Genomic DNA, 22,989 nt, shown 5'->3' on the forward strand with positions numbered 1-22,989 from the left:
AAATCACATATACTAATTTGTAGATTGTTGATCTGTGCAGCACCAGAGTAAAGGAATGGGTAAGTATTTGTGCAGAAATACAGTTCTATTTTCCACTTCCAGATTCTGCTAATTTCTTTCTTTCTCTTTCAAAGTATGAGTTTTAGTAACAAGATTTTTACTAATAGGATGTGATCAGTCAAATACATTTTAGGCTGCAAACACTTTTTTTTTCTTTTCGGGTAAAACCCCAATGAATGTTCTGTACTTGCAAAGAGGTATTTGATGCTTGATCATTTTTAACTTCTGACTGTGTGGCTTTGACAACTGTATGAGATTTACATATTCTCAGTGGTTAAAATTTGTATAAATGGATGGTTTTTTATGGTGATCTTTTAGCAAGTGGGATGGAACTGCTGGATTTGACAGTACACCCACTGCGTTTTGTTAAATTTAATTTATGCAGACTTTAAAATGTTTGGTAGTCTTTTAAATATTTTGTTCTGGAGAATAGTTGGATTAAGACATAATAAAAAAATAATTCCAGCCATTTGTCTTTGACACCTGTTATTTGAGATGTGCTATGAATTTGTAATTTATTACCAAATTTCTCATTTTTTGAGCGTGCATTGAAAATATAATTGTTTTTCAATATCTTTGAAGTTAAAGTGCAGAAAAACTATCGTAACATTTAAAAAGAATGTTAGAAACATAAACTATGTGAATACTGTAAGACATTTTCTATTTTAAATGCTAGTAACATTTTTTAATAGCATTTTTATGTTATGGGTAATGCAAATGGCCTCTGAATTACACTGTTTTATTCTGTATAAGTAGTTTGTCCCATTATGATAACTGTAATCTTTTTCTCTCCTTTTTTTTATTTTGCTGCTTGCCTTTTCTAGGAAGTAGAGGTTGGTATGCTTCTTCTGTCTTTTATGATACTGTGAGCTTTTCATGGATTCCTTATGTTTTACTAAATTTAGATTTTTTTCTTCCCCTCTAGGACGATTATTTTCGTACGTGGAGTCCGGGTAAACCATTTGATCAAGGTAAGATTCCACTCCTGGGTACTTGTGTGGGATAAAATTTAAGTAATTGCATTTGTGCTCCTGTTCTAGAATACTAATGGAATTTTGTTAATTTGTGTGATTTTTCTCTGTCTTCAAATAATTAATTTAAAGAGGACCAGAAATTCAGCCAAATCATCATTTTATGTCTGTGATATTTTCAGACATTCATTGATTATTCAAAGAGATGCAAGCATTAGAAACCTACAAAGTAGCTTAATGTTTCTCTTGGAAAAGCATGAGGTTTGGAAGATTCTGTTTTATTTGTCTATTTAAGTTAGGAACTCATGCCTCTTCAGTAGGACATCTGATGAAAAACAGGCATGCTGTCCAATACTTGTCTTTTGCGGTCAAGAAAAAAGATTATTAAGATTTTGAATGTCTCTTTATATCCGTTGGATAAAAGATGATCTAGAAAAACAATTTTGGGAGTCTGTCATGTTCAAGTGATCTATCTTGAGGCAAAATGCAGCTGGAGCTTTGGGAATGCTGTAGTACAACAGTTTTAGGCTGAGAATACTATGGGCAAATGCAGCAAATATTCCCATTATACATTCCCTCCCCAGGCTTGAAGCATAATATTTACTGTCAATATAATCCCCCTCATGTTTCAAAGTGTATTGCTGCCATTTAAAAACTGCTGAGAATCTTAATACTTTTTTTAATTGCTCTGAGAAATGCTTCAGGGATTTTGCCTTTTCTAATAGTACCAGTACCATAAATGCAATGAAGAAATGGTGCAGGGACTTGTAAACAAGAGACCAAGATAGAAGTATGTTGCGAATATAGTGTTTATTCAATTTCAGGAACTTTCTCCATAATTGATACTGACTTGTGAGGGATATTATTTTGTGTTAATGTTAGAAAAATCTGTGGTTCAAGGAATTGGTAGTTGTGCATATTATAAAAACAAATGTCTTAAATGTAACCCTTCCAGTCCCTGAAGGGGTCTGCATGAAAGCTGGTGGGAAGGGCCTTTTTACAAGGATGTGGGATAGGAAAAGAGACAATAGCCTTAAGTGGAGGAAGCTAAGTTTAAATTAGATATTAGGAATAAATTCCTTACTATAAAATGAGATGAGGCACTGGAACAAGTTGCCCAGAGAGACTGTGAACTTCCCATTCCTGGAGGTGTTGAAGACTAGGGTGGGATGGGGCTCTGAATAATTAGTGGAAGGTTCACTGCCAGCATGAACAGGGGCATTGGAGCTAGATGATATTTAAAATTCCTTCCAACCTTAATTATTTCATGATTCTGTCAATAGTGTTTAAATTCATACTTCCATATTTCCACATTTTGACAGGCCTTTTTAACTTAATTTGTTAAAGTATATCAGAATTGTTTGCATAGACATATCTGTGGAATTCTATTTATATTACTAAGAGTTCCTATATGGAAATGCATATGTCCAAGCATTCTAGGAGGGTAGCCCTTACTGTGAAAATGGTAATGTGTAATGGTATTTATTCCTGGGCTGCAAAATCTATTTTAAAAGATGGAAAAATACTGTGGTTTACATTGCAATCTACCAACACCATTTCTTAAAGCAGCATCTGACATTTGTTTGAAAGAGAGGAACTGGTTCCCATTGAACTCTTGTTTACTTATATCCTTGTAAGACAGAAAAAACATAATTAAATTTTTGATGGTATATTTTGTATGTGTATACACCCCTAAATGTTTTTCTATTTCTGTAAATACCACAATGTAACTTGTTAATAGGCAATTTTGTCGGGCAGGTATTACTGCTGGAACGAATCTGAGTGTTCTATTAGCATATTTAGTTACTGCTAAAAGGCAGATTTTGCTATTTCTTTGGTTTTACAAATAAGCAAGTAGAATGTTTTGTGTCTAGGACTATTCAAAGTTGACTACTTTAGTAGTTTTATCAATGTTTTATCAATACTTACTCAAAATTAACTCCCCATACACACACAATATTTTCTGACACATTTTCTTCATACACCAGTTTTACATCCAGATGAAAATATACATAATACTTCTGGTACATTTTATTTTTAGACTACAGATGGTAGCAGAGCTTGGGGGGTGTAAGTATTGAATGAAATTGCCTACACAAAGACACTGGTGTAATTTTGTGAAGAAATACCTTGGAGGGAAAGTGGAGTATATTCACATAATTGAAAAAAATGCAGCATGACATTTCTGTGGAGGTTGAACACCCTGAAGGTATAGTTGGTTTGTAGATGTTTTTATAACATTTCTTGTAGACCATTCTACTGAATTATTTTTGGCTTTTGTAGTATCAGGTTATATTAGATGTCTATGTATAGTAGGAATTTTGTAGATAGTGTTGTACAACAAAACCAGATTTTGAAGCTATTTCACTTATTAGTTTGATGTTTGCCTTTTAGATCTGTGTTTCATCTACCTAGTTCTGTAATAATTTGGGTAACTAAGAATATCCAAATATATGCAAACAGATATCTATAATTTGCAAATACATTTCTGTACTGTGAACTGAAATAATTTAGTCATATTAGATAAAATAATTTGATTCACTCATTTATAAGCCCTGGGAAGTCTTAATGGAGTTTAATGAAGATCCATTAGTTAAAGACCAAAAACAGTCATGTAGAATTAACTTTGCTGCATTTGGTATGTGCTCTCATGATCTAGTTAGATCATAGTAGAACTGTTGATGTTTTTAAACTAGAAACATATATCCATCACTTTCAAGATAAGTTGCAGTGATTTGCAATTAAAATGTATCACATAGCACTTTAAAATGTCTCAGATAAAGAAATAATGGTGTCTTTGTAGGAGGACACTATGAATTTCAAAAAGAGCAGAACTGAAAAGCTTTTTAAAATATTTCATGCTTATTTACTATTAAGACTAAGCTATATTTAATCTGGTCAATAGTTTCCAGTTTCAGGTATTTAGGTATGTTTAGGAATCTTGCTCACTAACGAAGAACGCTAAATCCTATGTTAAACAGATTCCCACTACTTTTCAGCTAGCCCATGCCTAGAAAGATCTCTTGTAGATTTTCTGAGGAATATTTTCATGGCTTTTTCTTAATTATCTGATGCTATGTTTAAATTATTCTTTTTTTTATTTCTCTTTTATAAATCTATCTATTGTGGTAGCATCATGAAGGTGCCTTGTCCTGTACAATTCAGACTTCGCTCCTAACTCAGATTCACTGGATAATACACATCTGCTTTTCTAGTTACACCTTGCAAATTGTTTCAGTATTTATTTCTGTGAGATCATCAAATGGATTCTAAATTTTATACCTATTTTTAAAAGAGGTTGTAGAAAGGATTTTTATTAAAGGCTACGTTGAGTCCATAATAAGAGATTTTGCTTGCCTTCAGTAGCAGTCTAAGCCCTTATTCCCACTGTTGTGACATCTTTGCTTGATGCCCTGATGTTAGGTCTAGGATCACTATATCGAGGATTATTGTAAGATAAAAGTATGAAGTGGTTTTTTTTTTTTTTTTTGGTTAGGTTTTTGGCATGGCCAATCCTGGGTTCAGGTGGCTGTTCAGACCCCCAAATAGTTATGTCAGAAAAATGGAAATGCATTGCAGGGTGGTGGTGACTGGCCAGAGCTTCTCGAGCTGGCAGTGTGCTGAGAAAAGGGTATGTGGAACTGTTTCTTTGCAGTTACTGACCTGCTAAAGTTTAGTCCTGCAAATGTCTCACTTTAGAAGTCTAGCTTCTCTCTACTGTGCTGGCATGTCCCAAATAATAGTCAAGTCCATAAGCATTGTGTACCTGAAAATATTTTGGTATGTACTAGGACTGCTTCTTCTTCACAGGTTCACTTAAAGGCCTAATTTGCTTATGTTTGCCACAGAAATTCAATACAAAGGCATGTAAACCAGCTAATAAAGATATACTTTAAGAATATGAGATTAGAAATAACATTGCAGTTTAATGATGAGGGAAAAATAAATAGTTTAATAAATTCCTTTAAAAAAACCAAACAATAAGCAAGAGCGTTATCTTAGGTTGCAATACAAGATGTAACAAGAGGTATATATTCTATCACCATCTCTTAAAGCCAAGTTCCTTATCTCTTCCATAACTCATCCCTCATACCTCTGGAGGATATATCCTCTGTCAATGGGCCAGCTGTTAAAGCCAGGTGGAGCAGTTTTCTTTATCTCTTCCATGGCCCATCTTTTATCCAGAAAGATATAAGAGATCTTATGAATCTCACTACGTAACTAATGAAATTACATAATCACATAATAATATTTTTTTTATACATATATATATATATAAATGCCCCATTCAGAAGGAAGAACCAAGCATTTCCTACCTAAATAAAATCTAAAATTTAGAACATCAGAGCAGCCTTTTTCTACTAAGTTCCCAGAAGACCAGGCCCATCTTCACCACCAACTGAACCTTCAAAAGAAAACTACACCCTTCTCCAGAATCACTGCTTCAACAGAACCACATCTGTCACTCCAGGAGCACTGTAGTCACCATTTAATCAGACTGCTACCAACACCCTGACTTGACGGGGTGTCAGGTTGTATTCTGGCTCTCAGTATTTCGTTGTTTTTATGTTACTGTATTTTAATTTTAATTTTAATTGTGAAGAACTATTATTCCTATTCACATGTGTTTACCTGAGAACTCCTTAATTTCAAAATTATAATAATTTAGAGAGAAGGGGTTTACATTCTCCATTTCAAAAAAAGATCCAACCTTCCTTAACAAACACCTGTCTTTCAAGCCAAAGCAACTGTATCGAAGAAGAACTGTGCATAGTTTTACTTGAATAGAAGAATGAAACCTGAAATATTAGAAGTTGCTTTTTTGACCTATTTAACTTCTTGTATTTAAAAACCTGTTTATCTTTAAAATGACAAATATAAAGCATGTCAAGACGTACTCTTTACAGGATTTATTTTATGTGGAAGTTATCACAAGTACATTTCCTGGTCATTTTTGTTATTTCAGGCTTCTTCAAAATGCAGATTTATTTGTATTTCTGGTGTATTAGGTACTTCATACACGCAGTCTTCTGGATTCTGGTTTAGTTTAAATGCTGAAGTTGATGACAGTAAAATGAAATTATGATTACAATTTCCTATGTAACTTAAGAATACATAATGAAATACAGAAATTAGAGTTCTCCAAGAGACAAAAATAGAATCATTAAAGTTGGAAAAGATCATGTAGTCCAACCTTTAACCCATCACTTCCAAGCCCACCACTAAACCATGTTGCTGAGTGCCACATCTGCACAGCTTTTAACTACCTGCAGGGACAGTGGATCAAACGCTTCCCTGGGCAGCCTCTTCCAATGCTTGGCAACCCTTTCAGGGGAAAAAAATTCCCTACTATCCAATCTAAACTTCCCTGATGCAACTCGAGGCCATACTCCAGCACCTCAATGTAGAGGGGAGCCCAAAAATAAACGCAGGATTTGAGATGCGGCTTCACCAGCACTGTATCTTATATAGCATGTTGTTTTGCCAAGAATAATCATCTTGGCAAGTGAGACAACAGGTGGGAGAATTTTCAGGAAGATGCATTTCTGGTCTTACAGGTCAGCACAGTTTTCTTTTGCCCTCGTTGTCCAATTTGAAGAACCCAGAAGTCAGTTCCAACACAACCAGCATGTCTCTAAATTATGGCTTAGTGTATTTAGGGAAGGATAATATATCTAATGCTGAACAGTTTCCTAGTGATATATCACTATTGTGAATGTTCAAGTAGTGTTAAGGAGTTATTTATTTTCTGCCAAATCAAGGAAGTGAACATTTTGATATAATTTTTTTCTGAAAAGTGCTTTACTGAAGCTGTTGAAAACCTAAAAAAGTATGCCAGGGAAGTGTGCATTTGAATTTCTCCTTGTCTTAGTGGGTTTGGATATCTTTGCTAAATATTTGAGAGTTCCTTGTATATAGAAGAAAGTCAATATAATTGTCTTAATTTTGTTGTCACTTCCATCAGTCTGAGCCCAAAATAACTATGTTTTTCAGCAATTTAAATAAACAGGATCATTTCTGAATTGTCACAGATAATGATAAGGGGCAATGTCTATGTGGAATTACTCATTTACATCTGTTTTTGAGCTATGTGGAATCTATTCTCTTGTAAACTTTCAAGAAGTACCCAAAAGACAAAACCCAAAATAACAGGAATGTTTTTGAAGCAGAGATCATAGGTATTTGTGAGGGGAATAATTTCTTATAATTTAGTCACTGCACAAATGGCTTAAAAAGAGTGACTCAGTGAAGATGATTGTTTCAAAGGGAATGGAGAAAGAATGAGTGAAGTATTTGAAATTTTGAAAAAGAGATCCAGCTTTAGTAGGTTTGTTTCAGAGGAAGAACAGAGACTGGCAGATAAAATTTTATTTTTTTAGTACTTATTTTAACTTACCAGTACCTAGAATACCAAGTACTATGTTATGAATCAGTGTAATGGCATTTTCATGTCCTTTTTTAGAAAACTTTATTTGCGGCCATGAGCAAAATGGAAATATGCAGTACTTTTTATCAGATGGGTGCAGCCAGTTCAGATAGTTATAAATTGGAATTAGACGTTTCTTTGTCAGAATTTTTGTGTAGCATAACTACAACCATTGCAGGGCAGTTAGAAACTCAGTGCTGACAGCTTTGTAATAGAGAACATTAGGAACAGTAGTGCTTTTTTACAGAAGCCTGAAAAAGAGACTTTACACAATTGTCCTTGACTTACTGGTATGAAGAGTTCTGAGCACTTGTGAGAGAAGAATTTCTGGGTAGAAGCTACCTCCATAGACAGAGCCATCTTAATTATTGAAGCACTTGCTCACAAGTTAGAAACCAGACTAGACAACCAATTATGTTCAGGGATTTGAATCTAAACTTTTAATTACTTCTTTGGCCACCTACAGAAAAACCTCCTCCTAGCCTTACTGAAGTTGTAGATTCATGTGTCCAGATGGAACTAGTGTTGAGGAAGATTCCCCTTGTGAACATCTAGCTGTTGTTACCCATTCTGCTTTTTATGCTGCATAGTGAATCTTACATGCAAATACAGTCCCTGGGAAAAGAAACAAAAAATATGAGATTCTCCTTTTTGAGAACATTTCCATCAAGTTACTGAGGTGGACTATTTCATGTTTATTCTCTCTTTTTTATTTATTATTTTCAGATTTCTAGCTGCACAGTGTTTCATTTTCATGTTGAAGTTAAAAGATGTTTATTTTCAGTAGATATGTTGCATAGTAAGATGCATCAGCTTTTCTTGTTATGAATACACAGCAGTGTGGATTCAAACCATCTGTGACTGAGGAGGGTCTATGTGTGTGCATCAAATTTTAAATGCTGATCACTGTACAATTTAGGCAAAAGACAACCATTACCACTATTAATTTAATTAAATATTTATCTGTACTCCATGTTAGCAATATCAACTGAGTGTTTATGTGCTCTGCCTTACTGTCCTCCCCACTGTTACTGGAAACAGTGGTGCTGGAATTCTGCAATTATCTAGACCCATAACACTGGTCAGTGAGAAGTCCTGCTGCAGCAGGTGAGAAATTGTCAGCTTTCAAAATAGAGAAGTAAAGATACTCATGGTCTTTAGGCACCTTCAGGAATTGTGTGAAATATCAAAGGAGGCAGTATGAGTCATTCCCTTCTGTGGCTCTGTCTGTCTTGGGTTATAACCTAGGCATTTGACCTGGTTGTTAGTATTTTAGTTAAAACTTTCAGATAATTTAGGTTTTTTTCCCTGCATTGTCAAATATGAAAACTTTTTAGGCAAAGTTTACTTGCCTTTTAAAGTAGTGGAATTGAATGACTCGTGGTATGCACAAAACATAGCTGAAGTTTTGGTAAATGAAATCAAAATATGAGTTGCTTCTTATTTTGCCCATCAGAAGTGAATCAGAACATTGGAGGAAGAAGATAAACTTTAAGTCTGAAAACTTTGTCCTTAACCTTTTTTCATCTTTCATTTTGCTTGGAGTGGAAAGTAAGGACCGTGTTAGAATGTGCGCAAAAGATTGTGGAACAATGATAATTTACTCTAATTTTTGGCACAGTGCTAGCATTAAGAATATTTCTGTGCTATGGTTTACTAGTTTTTATTTTCTATTATAGTCCCTATAAAAATGATGTTCTGACTAATGTCAGTTTTCAGGAGTGCCAGCTATAAATTAGCTTACAAAAGGGATGATGGGAAGCTTTTCTTAATTGCTTTACCAAATTTGAATTATAAATAAATAGATCCTTTTGTAATTACTGAATCAAGTTTTCAAATATTAATTACTTCTTTACCATGTGAGTAGAACAAATCCATACTAATCTATAAAAGTCAGCAGAAGTTTCTAATTGTGTTCTATAATTTTTTGGCAGAGCAACTTACTTGCCATTTACAAAGTAAGTTCTTAGAGGAAAAGATGTTAAAAAACATTTTAGATTTTTGATGTGCTTTTTGTGACAGTGATACTTTTCTGCTTGTTGAAATTTAGTTAACATGACACTTCATGGTATTGTAGGCAGATACATAGACAAATATAAAGTAGGCATGCCAATAACCTGTAGGAAACACACTTTTCTGAATATTAGAAGCTGTATAAAGCTGAACATTATCAAGTTGTTAAAGCTAAGATCAGACCTGCATCTTTAGAAACTGGTTGTATATGACATTTTAGGAAGTCAGCTGATACAGTAATAAAGAGATGATTTCTGACAAGGCTTACATAAATATATTTCTTACATCTAGTCTCCTCTCTGTAGTGCAAACCTTTACCTGTTTTTAATAGTAGTGCAATTGTGCTGTACAATTGATGGGGGTTTTTTTCCCTTCTATTATGGGGAGCAAAAACCTCAAATTTTCATGAATATGATATTTTAGTAAATGTTAATTGGATAAAAACTGGTATTGATGCCTGTTTCATATTGAAGACAATAGCTCTGAGGAATACATTGGTCCTGCTGGGGAATTTTGACCCTTGTGATGATTTTGGTGTGATAATTGTGTTTTTTCAAAGCTGCTTATTTTGGCAGAAGTGGAAAGAAACATTCAATGTCGTCTATGCAAGTCTGAATGAGGTGGGGGAATACCAGGAGTGTTTTGTTAGGAGTAGCTATGAGATAAACTGAGGAAGTAAAGATTTAGTGCCATGTATTTCTTGATATAAATGAGTTACATGCTTAGCAAAAATCTATTATATTTTTCCTGGAATAAATTTATGTATTTTCATAGTATTTTAAGATATTAGGATGACTTCTTATAAGACCAGATACATAGTCAGATGTGTCCCTGCATTGTAAGGAGAGTCCAGTTCTTCCCCAGCATGAAGAACTTCAGACCCTGGTCTTGAAAACTGTTTTTCTTGTGGTTCAGCCTTGATTTCTTATGAAAATTATTCATATGTCAGTTCCAAGTGTCAAATAAAACAGGCTCACAAGAATGGCAAGCTATTTCTGTGCTTTTGTAAATATCAAATTTTTTTTTATTCCTTCTGAAGCTGGCAAAATCACTAATGCAATCTGACGTGGATGCTATATACTTTATAGTGTAGGATTGACTAGAGCAGCTGATATTCAAGAGGAAAAAGATGAAGACTTACAGTGGTTTTCATGGTTTCTAGCAACATTTCTTTCTGTGTTCTTTCTTGTTTTATCCTCTGGCATGTTGTTAGTCCAGGCAGACATTTATGCTTCAGTTAGTTCACTTTTTCGTGTTCCAAAAATCTGTGTTTTTTACTCAGTTATTTATCTGAGTTCTCCCTTGCTGTTTAATAAAAATGTTTCCAAGGATATACATCCTCCTCTCACTTCTGCATCAGTAAAACTTAGTTCAGTAGCTGAGAAAGTTTCATGAAAAGGTACTGGGAGAAAGGAGGTCATGTCACACATAAGGTGAGGCAAAAACACTTCTCCAGAAAGCTCATAGCTGACAGAGAACTGTTCAGCAGGTCATGGAGTAATAATGTGAGTTAGTGTCAGTGGCAAGCCTGAGAGTGCTGAACGTGCTTTTGAATATAAGAATGGTCTTGTGATTTTGGCACCCATTACTCTGCTTACTTACCTTGCTTAGTGAGTATATACCTCACCTGAGGGCATCAAAGGTTACATACAGGGTGTGATAACCACTGAGTCAGCAAATAGTAAAAGATTTTATTACTTGTGTCAATAAATACTGGAAGGCCTGGTTTCCATTTCATACCCATCTTCATATTGTCATAAAGACAAAGTGGGAAATTACTACCTCTTACTTGTAGAGTCAGGTTCTGCCTGTAATGTTTTGCCAAAATGTAACATACTGCCAAAACTGTATTTTGTGGCTAGCTAAATTTGATGGAATTGTCAAAATACACCTTCAGAGTCCTAAGAGGTTTAGAAATGAAGTAACCATTTCATTGGGAATTGTTACATGGTCTCCCCTGTTCATCCTTTTTCCTGAAACCTGTTTTCTCTTCGTATTAAACTCAGCTTCCTTATATGATTCCAGATTTCTGTTACTTGTGGTTTTGTTTTTTTTTTTTAATTTCATTAACCTATTCTATTTTAGAGAAGAATTGTCTGAAGATAGGCCATATTCCAGTATTGCTACCTTGGTGTCTCCATCAGGGAACATTCTGGGAAGAGGTACTTAGACCAGTACCTTACTTGTGGCTGGCATTGCATTCTAACAACTAAAGTAAATTGGAGAAGGATATGCTCTCCTTAATTTTGACTCCGACTCTCTAACCCTAGTTCAATCTTTTTTTTTTTCCTAGCTGTCATTTCTTCCCATTTGTATAGAATTGTTGTAATCAGATTTATTCTGGATTACTTGTGGTGGTTTTATGGTAGTTTGCTATAGAAGTAAAAACATGTGGAAGAAGAATATGTCTTTTCATATGTCTTGTGCTGCAACTAACAAAATACTTATTTTCAGCCTGCATTGAATTATTATTACATTAATTATTTCCACGACTTTTCTGCTTTAATCATAATATGATGTATTTGTTTTACACAGCTGAATGTATTATTAAAAAACCTGAAAAAGTCACTGCTCAGACTATATTTAATCAAACTTAGCACTACAACATCGTGTCAAAACTGCAGCTAATGATCAGCTCATTTCTTGTTTTTTGGGTATATGCATGGTTAGCAGGCTTAGGTTAATATCCTCTGTGTAGTCACTCAGAGATGTGGTTGAAAGATTAATTTTGATTGTGAAGAACAGAAGAAACATATATTTTCTTTCAGAAAATAGATATACAAATGTGTGCTCTTAGGCACATTTTGTGATTGCTGGGAATGTTCTTTGCAGGCCCGAGAATTGGACTTGATGATACTTGTGGTCCCTTGCAAATCAGAATATTCTGTGATTCTGTGATATTTATAAGCAGATGCAAGAAATGAGGAAAGAATTTAGTAGATCAATTATTTGGATCTTCCAGTATTATAGCCAGAAATCACTGTTTGTAGTTGGAATTGTACTTCAAAAATGAGTATGGATAATGACTAAAGGACTAGCTAGAAAGAACCCCACATAGCAGAAATAGAAATCTAGAAGGAGGTAGGATTTATGTTTAAAGATGGAGTCACACAAATCACTCACCTGCATATTTTAGTTTACTTTTTCTTCTGCTGAAATCTCACCTGAGTAATAATTTCTCAGTAAATTCAGTGTCATTGGTCACCACTTAATGTTGATTAGGAAGAACCCAGTTGTGTGTCTTAGTAAGCACTTAAGGGAAACTGCTTTCAAGTTGGAAATACCATTATTTGTGGATTACAGTCGGAGATTGGAAGTTGTTAAAAGAATATAGCAGGGACTACTTACTTACCTAAGTAATACAGCAGCTGTATTTTTGCCCAGTTCCTTTCAGTCCAGCACTGTACAAGCAGCAGCCAACCCCCTCCACATATGGGGTGGGTTTTATGTGTGGTGTTTCTTGCCTTAATTTCAAATTCTAGATAACTGTTAACGACTTTCTAAAACTATTTTCAGCTTTAGATCCAGCTAAAGATCCGTGTTTGAAGATGAAATGTAGTCGCCATAAAGTCTGTGTTGCCCAGGATCAACAAACGGCAGTTTGCATTAGTCACCGAAGGCTTACGCACAGGTAAATACTTCAAAAGTTAATCCTACAGATGTTTTTGTAGTGTTCTGACTGACTTGTAAACCATAAATCCATTATACTCAATTTAATTACTTAACAGCATATGAGCAGGGTGGAAGTGGACTTTAGAAGTCATTATGTATGCATAATTTGATAATAATGTTTACTATTTGTTTGGGTTTTTTTTTAACTAGAAGGTATACATATTTAAATCTTGCAAGCTGCTGGTACAAATATATTTAGGGAAATACCCACTGTGCAAGTACCAAATGAATAAAAATATTGTGATAGTATCCTACTGCTATACATTGTTTTGACATCATCACTTCTTACATGAAGCCAGAGAACTCAAAACTGCCTGCTGAAGAGAATGTAACAGCTTGATACAGTGTAAGTTGTTTGACATTAGTGGGGTTTTTTTCCTCTCTTCTTTTTCTCTTCTTCTGTGCATTCTGATTTTCTTTACATGCCGGACTGGTTAAATGTGAGGAGAAAATATATAACAAATTCATGTATTCTTATGGCTTCATGTGAGGCAGAAATATGAATACGAAGGACCTGAACCATACCCTTTGTTGAGTCATGACTGTTGTGTGCTAAGGAGATGGAGTCAAATTGCCTTTTCGACTTGATTGTTCTTTTTTCCCCACAGTTCATTGTGGGAAATAGGACACAATAGAATGGCTAAATTTCAATAAATTGATTTAAATAAGTGTCTGTTAAATGCTTTGCTCAGTAGGGGCTGAAAAAAGCTGAGGAAAATAAGACTTCCTTGTTTGTTGGAAGAGCATCATTTCAAGTACAGTTGAGTGAATGATACAAGGAATGTTTTTCTGAGTGTTATGTTAAATACATTCATCTGGAGCTTTTCAAACAGAGTAGTACAGAGTGAAAGGAAGAGTTTAAAATGTTTTAGATCTGCAGTTGTATTTAATTAACAAAAAATCCCCCTGTATTTGTGGAGTTACTGTTTATATGAAAAAATTTCAGTGTAGAGATAGACATTTTGGTTTGATAAGGTACTATATATGGTGCAAGACTTATTATCAGATAAAGGTAGGTAGCCTGATTTTAACTGAAGTGTCAGGAATATATGAATGTTAACTGTGAAGAGACAACATAATTATTCAAAAGACTGAGATATTACATGTCATGGAAAACAATGAAAATAATGACATTTCCTAGTTAAGTATACATGCAGTAAGTTGCTGAAAACTCTTAGATTAGATGAACATTAGATCAACATTCTTGAATTAAGAAAGTTTTTGCCCTGTGTTATTCCTCTCACAGTTCTTAGTACTCTTTTAGAAAGGAAGTACTTTAAAAGGTGAAACTTGCCTGAATATAATGCTGTCAATAATGGGTAACTTTAGAATGGCAGCAACATGGTGATTGTAAAAGCCATTGTAAATCCAGTCTTGTAAGGTAGATGAAGCAATTTTCTACCTACCTGTGCTGAGCCCAGGCAGAGTTTTCCTAAGATTAGATCTCCCTATTGCCCCAGATTACCACATAGAAAGATCAATCATTTGCTTTGTTCTTTCTTTCTAAAATGGTTTTTCTTCATGTAGTTTCTGACCTTTTTGTGACATGGTGGGATTAAAATATGAATATCATAAATACAAGCAGTCAAGTCTGCTGGGTCTCTTTACCACTGCTGATTTTCTTTGCCCAACGTGTTATTCCTTCAGTTGTATCTGCAGTTTGCATTCTGATTATCAGTAGGGCCACCTGTTTCTCAGAGTTCTCAAAGGATCAGTCCACTCTGCATGTGTCCTGGTAACAATTAGATGAGAAAGCATAACTTGACTGTTGATAATAGAACCTATCTACCACTATCCATTTCTAATATATCATTTGTGTATAATGTGTTGTGAATCAACATTCACAAGATGTCATCCTAGTAATCCTTCCTTTTTGTTTAATCTGTGTGTGTACATGTGGAGTTCTTCTAGGATCAGATAATATGAATAATTAAGAAAAGGTGGTTGGGGATGTTTTCTGAAAAAATAGTTGAGACTTTTTTTATGAATTACTAGGAACTCTTCATAAAGAACTTGCCCATATATTTTAATTTGAACATTACTGCAGTGTAAATCCATAGAAGTTCTAGATATTTTTCTCAAGACTCTTGCACAGGACAAGTAGTTTTAAGTATATGAATTGATACAGTGGCAAAGATAATTTCCAAGAGACCATCAGGGGAGAGAAGACTTGCACACTTCCAAGATAAATAAAAAGTTTATGGGAACCTTTGGTCTACCCCTGGGGAAGGAGGCGTGAAATACAGTTACAGCTGAATAGATTTTTCTGTAGTGTCATCGAGTTTAAATGCTCTGATTTATAGCTGAATCCTCTATTACTAGAAAAAGCATTCCCAAGCAGCCCTGTTACCAAGTCCATAATTTTCTGTTTATAAATTCTGTTACTTTCTTTAGGTAATAGCATAAACAGAGAAGTTGCTAATCAGAGAAGACTGATAATTGTATCAAATGGAGGACTCCATTTATTAATTTCTTTTGCTGTTTGTAAGAAATTAACATGCAGGAAAAACACATAGGCATAGACATTGTTATTCAGTCTGTGCTGTCCTAGGTGTTCTTCTCTGTACGGTACAATCTCCAAACTGTTGTAGCCCAGTTTGAATTACTGAGGGTCCCTCAGTACCACAGAGTGGAGCATAGGTGAATATCCCAGCCACCTGCAAGGCTGGTAGTGATGTGATATGACAAGGTCCCAACGGGATTAATTAATGTGACAGCACACTTTAGTGATGATTCTACCTGTGCTTTCAGAAGTATTAACATTTCTATTAGCTTGGGGATCTCAGCACTGTGATCTTGCTGCAGTGTGCTTTCATTTGTATGGTTTCAAAACCAGCTACTGTGTCTCACTGTCCTTTTCATGGAGTTGTGGGTCAGGCAAGCCTATGGTTTTGCTCTTTCCTCAGTTTCCATGGCAGCTGAGATCATGGTCTCCCCTCTGTCTCCTCTCAAGGCTCATTTCCTTTTCTGGTAGACTGCCAAGATGGCAAGTCCTCCTCTAGCATACTCCTGCAGGGCCACAGCACAAGAGCTTCCTTTATGTGCTGGCCTGGAAAGACTGAATAGCATTTGGCAAAAAGATGAATTAGGTGTTGTAGATCATTGGTCATGAGAATAGTTGGAAGTACCAGGACTCTGAAGACACAGGGACATGCTTAAAGGTGCAAGGTTTTTGTTGGTAGCAGGTAACAGCATTTGCATCTCTGCTGGCTTTAACTGTGTTGGAAGCTGTGCGCTGTGTGCTACGCACTTAGCTCTGTGCTGTGAAAGAAGGATAATGCACTTGAGGGGAAAACATGCGGGATATGTATATGAATGTTGTTCTCACATTATTTCCGTATGGATTGCTGTGAAAAGGGAGTATCTGCTGGCACTAGAATGCATCACAAATGGGTAATTTAAACTATGGTGTAAAATTTTCATTGATTCTTTAAAATTTGGGAAGTTGCAACTAACTTTTCCTTTTGGCTGAATGGTGTTTTGCCTTCCCATTGTGCTTTCCAGTTTAAGTGAAAAGGCTTTATGGGGAAAAAACCTGTAAAGGGGCTTTACATGAATTAATGAAATACTTAGGAGTATACCTTATTCAGTTACAAATACAACTTGCAATATTGATTATGCTGGGATGTGTTGATGTGTTGTGGTGAACAGGCAGGATATTCATCACACTAAGAGAAATCATCTGCTCATCTTAGTTTCCAATCTCTTCACTCTCAGGAGATTTAGTTATTAGTATCTGCAGAACTAAGAATCTGTGGCAACTATGAGTTCACCCCTGTGAGCTTGGGAAGAGGAAGGAAGTTATGTGAGTGTTCTGCCAGAAGATAGCTGGACAGAAGTTAAAAGGGATGAGTCAGAAGAGAGGGCTGTAGGTGGTAATGGACGTGTCATAATGCCCGCAATGGAATGTGTGCTTTTTGTGTATTTAGCACAGCAGGTGGCAGAGATAAATCCTTAAATCTCCAAGTACTTCTTGTTGCCACTGTTGAGCGAGAAAAGAAAGGATATGTACAGCCACCATGACATGCAAGAGCTCACTAAGGCCATGCAAGTTGGTAACTAACCAGGCTCAGAGAACTGGAAAAGTTAGTCCATGGTGACCTCTCCTAGATTTACAGGTCCTGATGATGTGTTAACTTTCTTTTGGATTTATAACATACAATTATGATATTGACACTTGCTGTAATTTTCACTAAGACTGACATTCTGTGAATAATGGGCTGTAGACTAAGCAGTGTATAGGTGAAGTTCTAAGCCAGTAGATAAGGTACAGATGAGGAGCAGAAAAGCTTGAAAAAATGGGAAAGGGTTTCTACCCAGCAGAGAATTTTAATGTAAGCGTAACAGTAAACATATTCCTGTGGTTTCAGGTGAATTACTTTTACTGGAATCCTTTTTGTACTCCATGTTTGTCAGAAATATTTAAGCCTGACACTTAAAAGTGAAAGAAAAGTAAGAAGATGTGGGCACTGTCTTCTTCAAGAGTTTCTCTTTGCTTTTATCTGAAATCAGCTGCAGGAGACACTTTATAAAGGAGATGAATTCCGTTGAGACTGAGTTATTGTACAGCCCATTCCTGGAAACTGTTGAAGACTCTCAACATGATTTGTCTAAAAGTTCAGAAAATTAGGAAATTGCAAAATAGTTTTGAGCCAAAAATCACGTTTCAAGTAAATCCCAGTGTCTTTGATATATTAGAACCTAGTGACTAATCTTGTACGTACTCATTGATCCTAGTGGAATCTGATAAAAACAGTCTCTTTTTCTTCTTCAGTAAGTAGGAGAAAAGTACTGTGTAAAATTGATTGGATACATTTAATCAGTCAATGCTTGGAGACATTGAATTATTCAGTGCATTGAAGGTGAGTGCAGTTTTTCTAGGCAGATGTAGATCTGTCTTTTTTATAAGTTCCCCACAAGACATAATGCCCACTGTCTCCACTGTGAGAATCCTGCTATAATCTCATAGTTTGTTTGTGTGAATTGTGCAGATCAGCACAATGGCTCCCTGCTATGGCAGAATTAGATTGCATTTGTCCCTGCCATAGCATGTTAAGATGGAATAATAGTGTTTAAAGACCTGACTGCACTTACCTGTGCAATGATATCGAGCTCCCTATTTCTTTGGATTTTTTACCTTCTCCAATCATGTATCCTTAGTTTTCAGAGCAGAAAGCAGTAGTAACTGGCTCCCAGTAAATATTAACTAAGTCACAGGTTCTGGTGATATTAGCAATTCTAAAAAGAACCTCACGCTATTTTATTAAAATAAAGGTTAAGGTAGGAATGGTGACTTTTTCATGGCCAAAACATTTCAGTTAGGGATGTTGATCGCCTGGAAAATAATGAGAATTCACCAGTCATGAATAGAGAGACACAATGAGAAAGTATTTCTCTAAGTTTAAAGTAAGAAATAAAAAATCATAGCAGCTTTTTTTGTATTAGAGCTCCACAAGGCAGGTTCCAGAGAACTGTGCAGACTGGACATCTGAAAGGTGCACAATTGGGTAAAGATTTCACTCTCTAAGAATGAGTGACTTCAGAGTTCTGTGAAATTAAGTTAGATTTAGTGACAATGGTTCCCTGCCCCAAGGCTGTGTGAAGTAGGACCTGAATTTAGGGATTAATAAAAATTATTATTTGTGCCTATGGGTGCAGTCAGCAAGTTACAACAGTTTCACTATTAAAGTGTATTAAAGAGTGTCACTTTATTACAGACTCACAGAAGCTGATAGTGGTAAAGATTTTGCATCACCTAATCCAGTTTATTAAGGTAGAGGAGTTGGATAGCTTCATAGATTTTGTGATGGCATTTATTCTTGTTACAACTTCCTTCAGGATGTTGGTTTAAATGATGTATGGAAGTGCTCATTTGGTTCAAGTAATTGGTCATCATTATCTTGCCTTGGACTCTGTCCTGTTCCAAAAATCAATCTAAGTACATTTTATATGAAGTAGATTATCTGAAATTTGTCTCTATGTTTGGTCACCTTTGTATTTTAACTTGAGGAAAATGTTCCATCTCAGCTTGGAAGTGATGAGTGTTGGGCCTTGGATGGAGCACCATGTGGATTAGCCTGGATGATGTCACAGGAGCTCAGAGTAACATTGTGAAAGAAAGCCAAAACCTCTTCTGTTTCTATTTGTGCATGGCTGAGATAATGCTCCCAAGCAGAAAAGGGGAAGAAGTCAAAATATGTGAGAGGCTTAGTTTTGTCTATATGTGAGGAAAATTCACACACATATGTAATGCATATGTGTACATATGTAAGTGCACATACATATATATGAATGTATATGTACATATGCATATGTATTATTTTTGTTTATATTGTATGGATACCTGTATCCCAGGTATCCAAAACATCATATACTTTTGAACCTGAGATATTTAGTTTGCTATCTCCACTCCTTTGCAACAAAGGAAAGAGGGGTTTTAATTTAGATTTGTTACCACTAAATTTCTGGTTAGAAAAAGAAAAAGGATGTAATTGCAAATCTGTAGTTGTACTAAAGTAGTCGGAGCAGTTTTGAAAATAAATCTATTAGAGCTGATACAGAAGATTTTCTCATTTGGTTATTAAAAAAGGAAAAGAAGCAGAGAAGAGGGAGCAGTATAGCTTGGTAGCTTTCCTGTAATTTTAGGTGATGCAGTGTTTCATTATCTAAAGAAAATCTCAACAAAACAAACAAGTTTCAAAAAACTGAAGGAAAACAAAGGACTTGCTTTGGTGAGATTTTGTGAAAGTTGCAAACACCACTATTTAGGATGTCATCATTTCACATTATAATGCTGCTGAAGAAGGCCAGCTGGTGCAGTTAAGTCCCTTATTGGAAATTTTAGTCTGATTCATTACTGTGATTTGTAGTTGTACACAGAAACACTTAATCATTCTTATCCTCCAAGCTCTATTGAATCTACTGAAGGCTTTCTGGTTCTTTGCATAATTTGTGCTGCCAGTCTGCCAGCTTGGCAGTGTTTCAAGCTTGTTGCATTATCTATGTTTGTTTGCACAGGAAGTGATACTGCACGTAGGCTGAATTTACAGTAATTCTTTTGTAATAAGCTAATGAGCAACACTACTTCATTCACAATATTAACATTATATAGCTTTGATTAGACCAATTATTGTGTAACCATGCCATTGTGATCATACTTGCACTCTATAAAGTACTGAAAAGGAAATTTGCTTAGCTGTAGTTTAGTTGAACTTGCTGGGAAAATAATTTGGGCTTTCATGTGCTTAAAAGATGTGAAAATTTGAATATGTTGGAGGTTTTTATATGCTATGAAATTTGATTTATTAAAATGAGATAAATGAAGCTTCTTTTTTTACTCTCCATTTCATTGCATTGGGGAGGAAAAAGGGTGACTGACACTGTGCATCCTATATTCTGCATGTGTTGTGAAGGCCTCTTAATTCCTTGGTGAGCTTGTGTTTCCTCCATTCATGTTAGTAAGATTTAGGAGTTCACAGCTAGAGGAAAACAGGATCCTCTCATGGAATTCCTTCTCTCTCAATGTGGAGCTTTTGCTAAGACTAGTAGAAGACACACTTGTGTCAATTGCATTGTATATTGCAGTAAGAATGCTGTCCCTATCAGCTTTACTGTTTATTAAGGTTGTTACTAGCCATACAGTATTTATACTTCTTGATGTCCAGCTTTAAAACTCAAAAATTCCTGTCCTTATGGTGAAAAAAACAACTTATCCAAGTCTGGCCTCCTCAAACTGTCTGTAAAAATTGAAAATGAAAATGTTCATGTATTAATGTTTAGTGTTGTTGTTGTTGGTTTTTTTTTAAGTATGTAAAGCAGACTTTAAACACAAGAGACCTAAACAGAGCTTTGTATTTTATTTGTTAGCAGAACAGGTGTTGTCCACTATACTTCCCCATTCAAAAATGTGTGATATGCCTTTTTTAAGGAAAATGTGGAGCCCTATGCTAGACTAAATCATACGGACTTCAGTTAATTAAGTCCTGGACCTACTCATTTTCTACCTGCTCCAGCAAGAAGCTTGTTCAGCTTCTCAGTTGCCTGTAGGAGAGAGAGGGTGCACTGTATAATCATGTGCGTGATGGGGTTTGGGGTTTTTTTTTGTGATCATGAGAGTTCTACTTAGAAATTCTGCAATGATATTATAAATTAGAATTGTAATTTTTTTCAGAAATACGGATTTCAGCTTGCTGTATTTCTGTTTTGCTTTTGGTGGCTGAAGGCACACTCAGTTGTACCATCTCCTAAGAAGTAGTAAGTTAGGAGATTTCTGTTCATAAACCAGATAACAGGAAAGAATGTGACTAGGAAATGTGACTATTTAGGAGAGCCCTGCTGGTAGAGTGTACAATTTGACTAATCCTGGGTCATGTTGATATACTGTTGTGTTTTTGAAAAATGGTGTGTCAGCTTTTGTTGTGTTGCTTTAAAATGATCTTTTTCCTTACAGTATTCCTGAGAATCTACTTTAAAAGATGGGATTTTTTTGTTAAAAAGATTAGGAAGAATGATGAAGACAGCTCTTTTAAATTACTTCTCTGCCCTTAACTGTGAAGTTGTGATTGCAGTCTGCAGCGATAAGACTCACTGTGTATAACTGTAAACATTGAAATAATAGAAAATTAAAATAATAAAATCTTTCAATATTACTTTATTAGAAAAGATAGGCAAAGTGAATTCAGAAACAGTTCACTGCCCCTTCCTAAAAATGCCTGTTAAGCCTGTGATATGTTTTTATGGTACTTTAAAAATTAGCTGTCAGAATCAGTCTTTGGTGTACTTTATTAGAAAATATTATCAATTCTAAAGTAGCTGATGCAAACATTTGTAATCAGTTAATGCTTTATTTGGAGTTTCTTTGTGGGTTGTGTTTTCAGGAGTTAGGTTTTGGGTTTTTTTTCCTTCTTTCAGTATTACTGAAATACTGTAGTACTAGGTAATGGAACACAATAGAACTTCAGGATGCTTGTATATGAAGGTTTCTTTCACAGGTTTTAAAATTTTATTTTGGTTATAATGAGGTGCTTTTATTATTGCCTAGTATCAGTTCTTATCCATTTCATTTTATGTGAAAGTTGTGGTTCATAAGTTGTTTTTATAGGCTCTGAATACATCTGTTGTTTTGCTTATGTACCAGTGGTGGGAAAAGGGTAGTGTATGAATCTGAGTAGGAGTGCTGTTCAGGGAATAGAAAGCATTTTACTAATTTCTATTTATGTAAAACAATACATTTAAGGTTTCCAATGTTGAGAAATAGATGAAGTGTAGTAGCTGGAGGTGTTTGTTATCATAAAATGAAGTATGTGCCTATATTGCTACTTTACAGTAAAACAGTATTTGCTTTTTGAAATCAGTGTACTCAGGATGCTAAAGGTGTATCAGGAGTCAGGTGTGTCAGGAGTCTCTCATGTTCATGTTTGTTACATGGTGAATTATATAAGGGGATTTTCTGTCTGATAGTATTTTTATCTTTTGTTAAAAATAAAATGCTAAAAACCTTTTAATGTGTCCATATTGTCTAAGGTAGGTTTGCTTTACAAAATGCTGTAGTCTGCTACAGGAGAATGGAAATATTTTTCTTAGGTGTGTAGATTTTGTTACAGACTACTATATATTTTATATCAGATTTTATTACCTAAAAAACAAGTGTCTTCTTTTTTTTTTTTTTTTTTTTTTTTTTTTTTTTCATTTTGTGTAAAAATCTACATACTGGAACACTTATACCATGCAAATACTTTTCCTAAAACACCTATGCATCTTCTGTATTAGTAGTGATAATAATAATAATTAAAAAGTCTTACAATCACAGTACATTTAAGGCTGGATTTAAAGCTTCCTAAATCTGTG

At 35.1% G+C, this 22,989-nt stretch overlaps 1 protein-coding gene across 2 annotated transcripts in view; it reads left to right on the forward strand.

Moving 5' to 3' along the window:
- SPOCK3 (SPARC (osteonectin), cwcv and kazal like domains proteoglycan 3) overlaps positions 1-22,989 on the forward strand; it is a 162,184-nt gene that overhangs the window by 59,239 nt on the left and 79,956 nt on the right. For both annotated transcript variants that reach the window (XM_079306264.1, XM_079306265.1), the window contains exons 3-4: positions 986-1,031; positions 12,988-13,102. In XM_079306264.1, coding sequence (XP_079162390.1) covers positions 986-1,031; positions 12,988-13,102 — 161 coding nt within the window. The remainder of the gene's footprint in view (positions 1-985; positions 1,032-12,987; positions 13,103-22,989) is intronic.

The sequence above is a fragment of the Erithacus rubecula genome (genome assembly GCF_903797595.1).
Source record: "Erithacus rubecula genome assembly, chromosome: 5".
NCBI classification, from domain to species: domain Eukaryota; kingdom Metazoa; phylum Chordata; class Aves; order Passeriformes; family Muscicapidae; genus Erithacus; species Erithacus rubecula.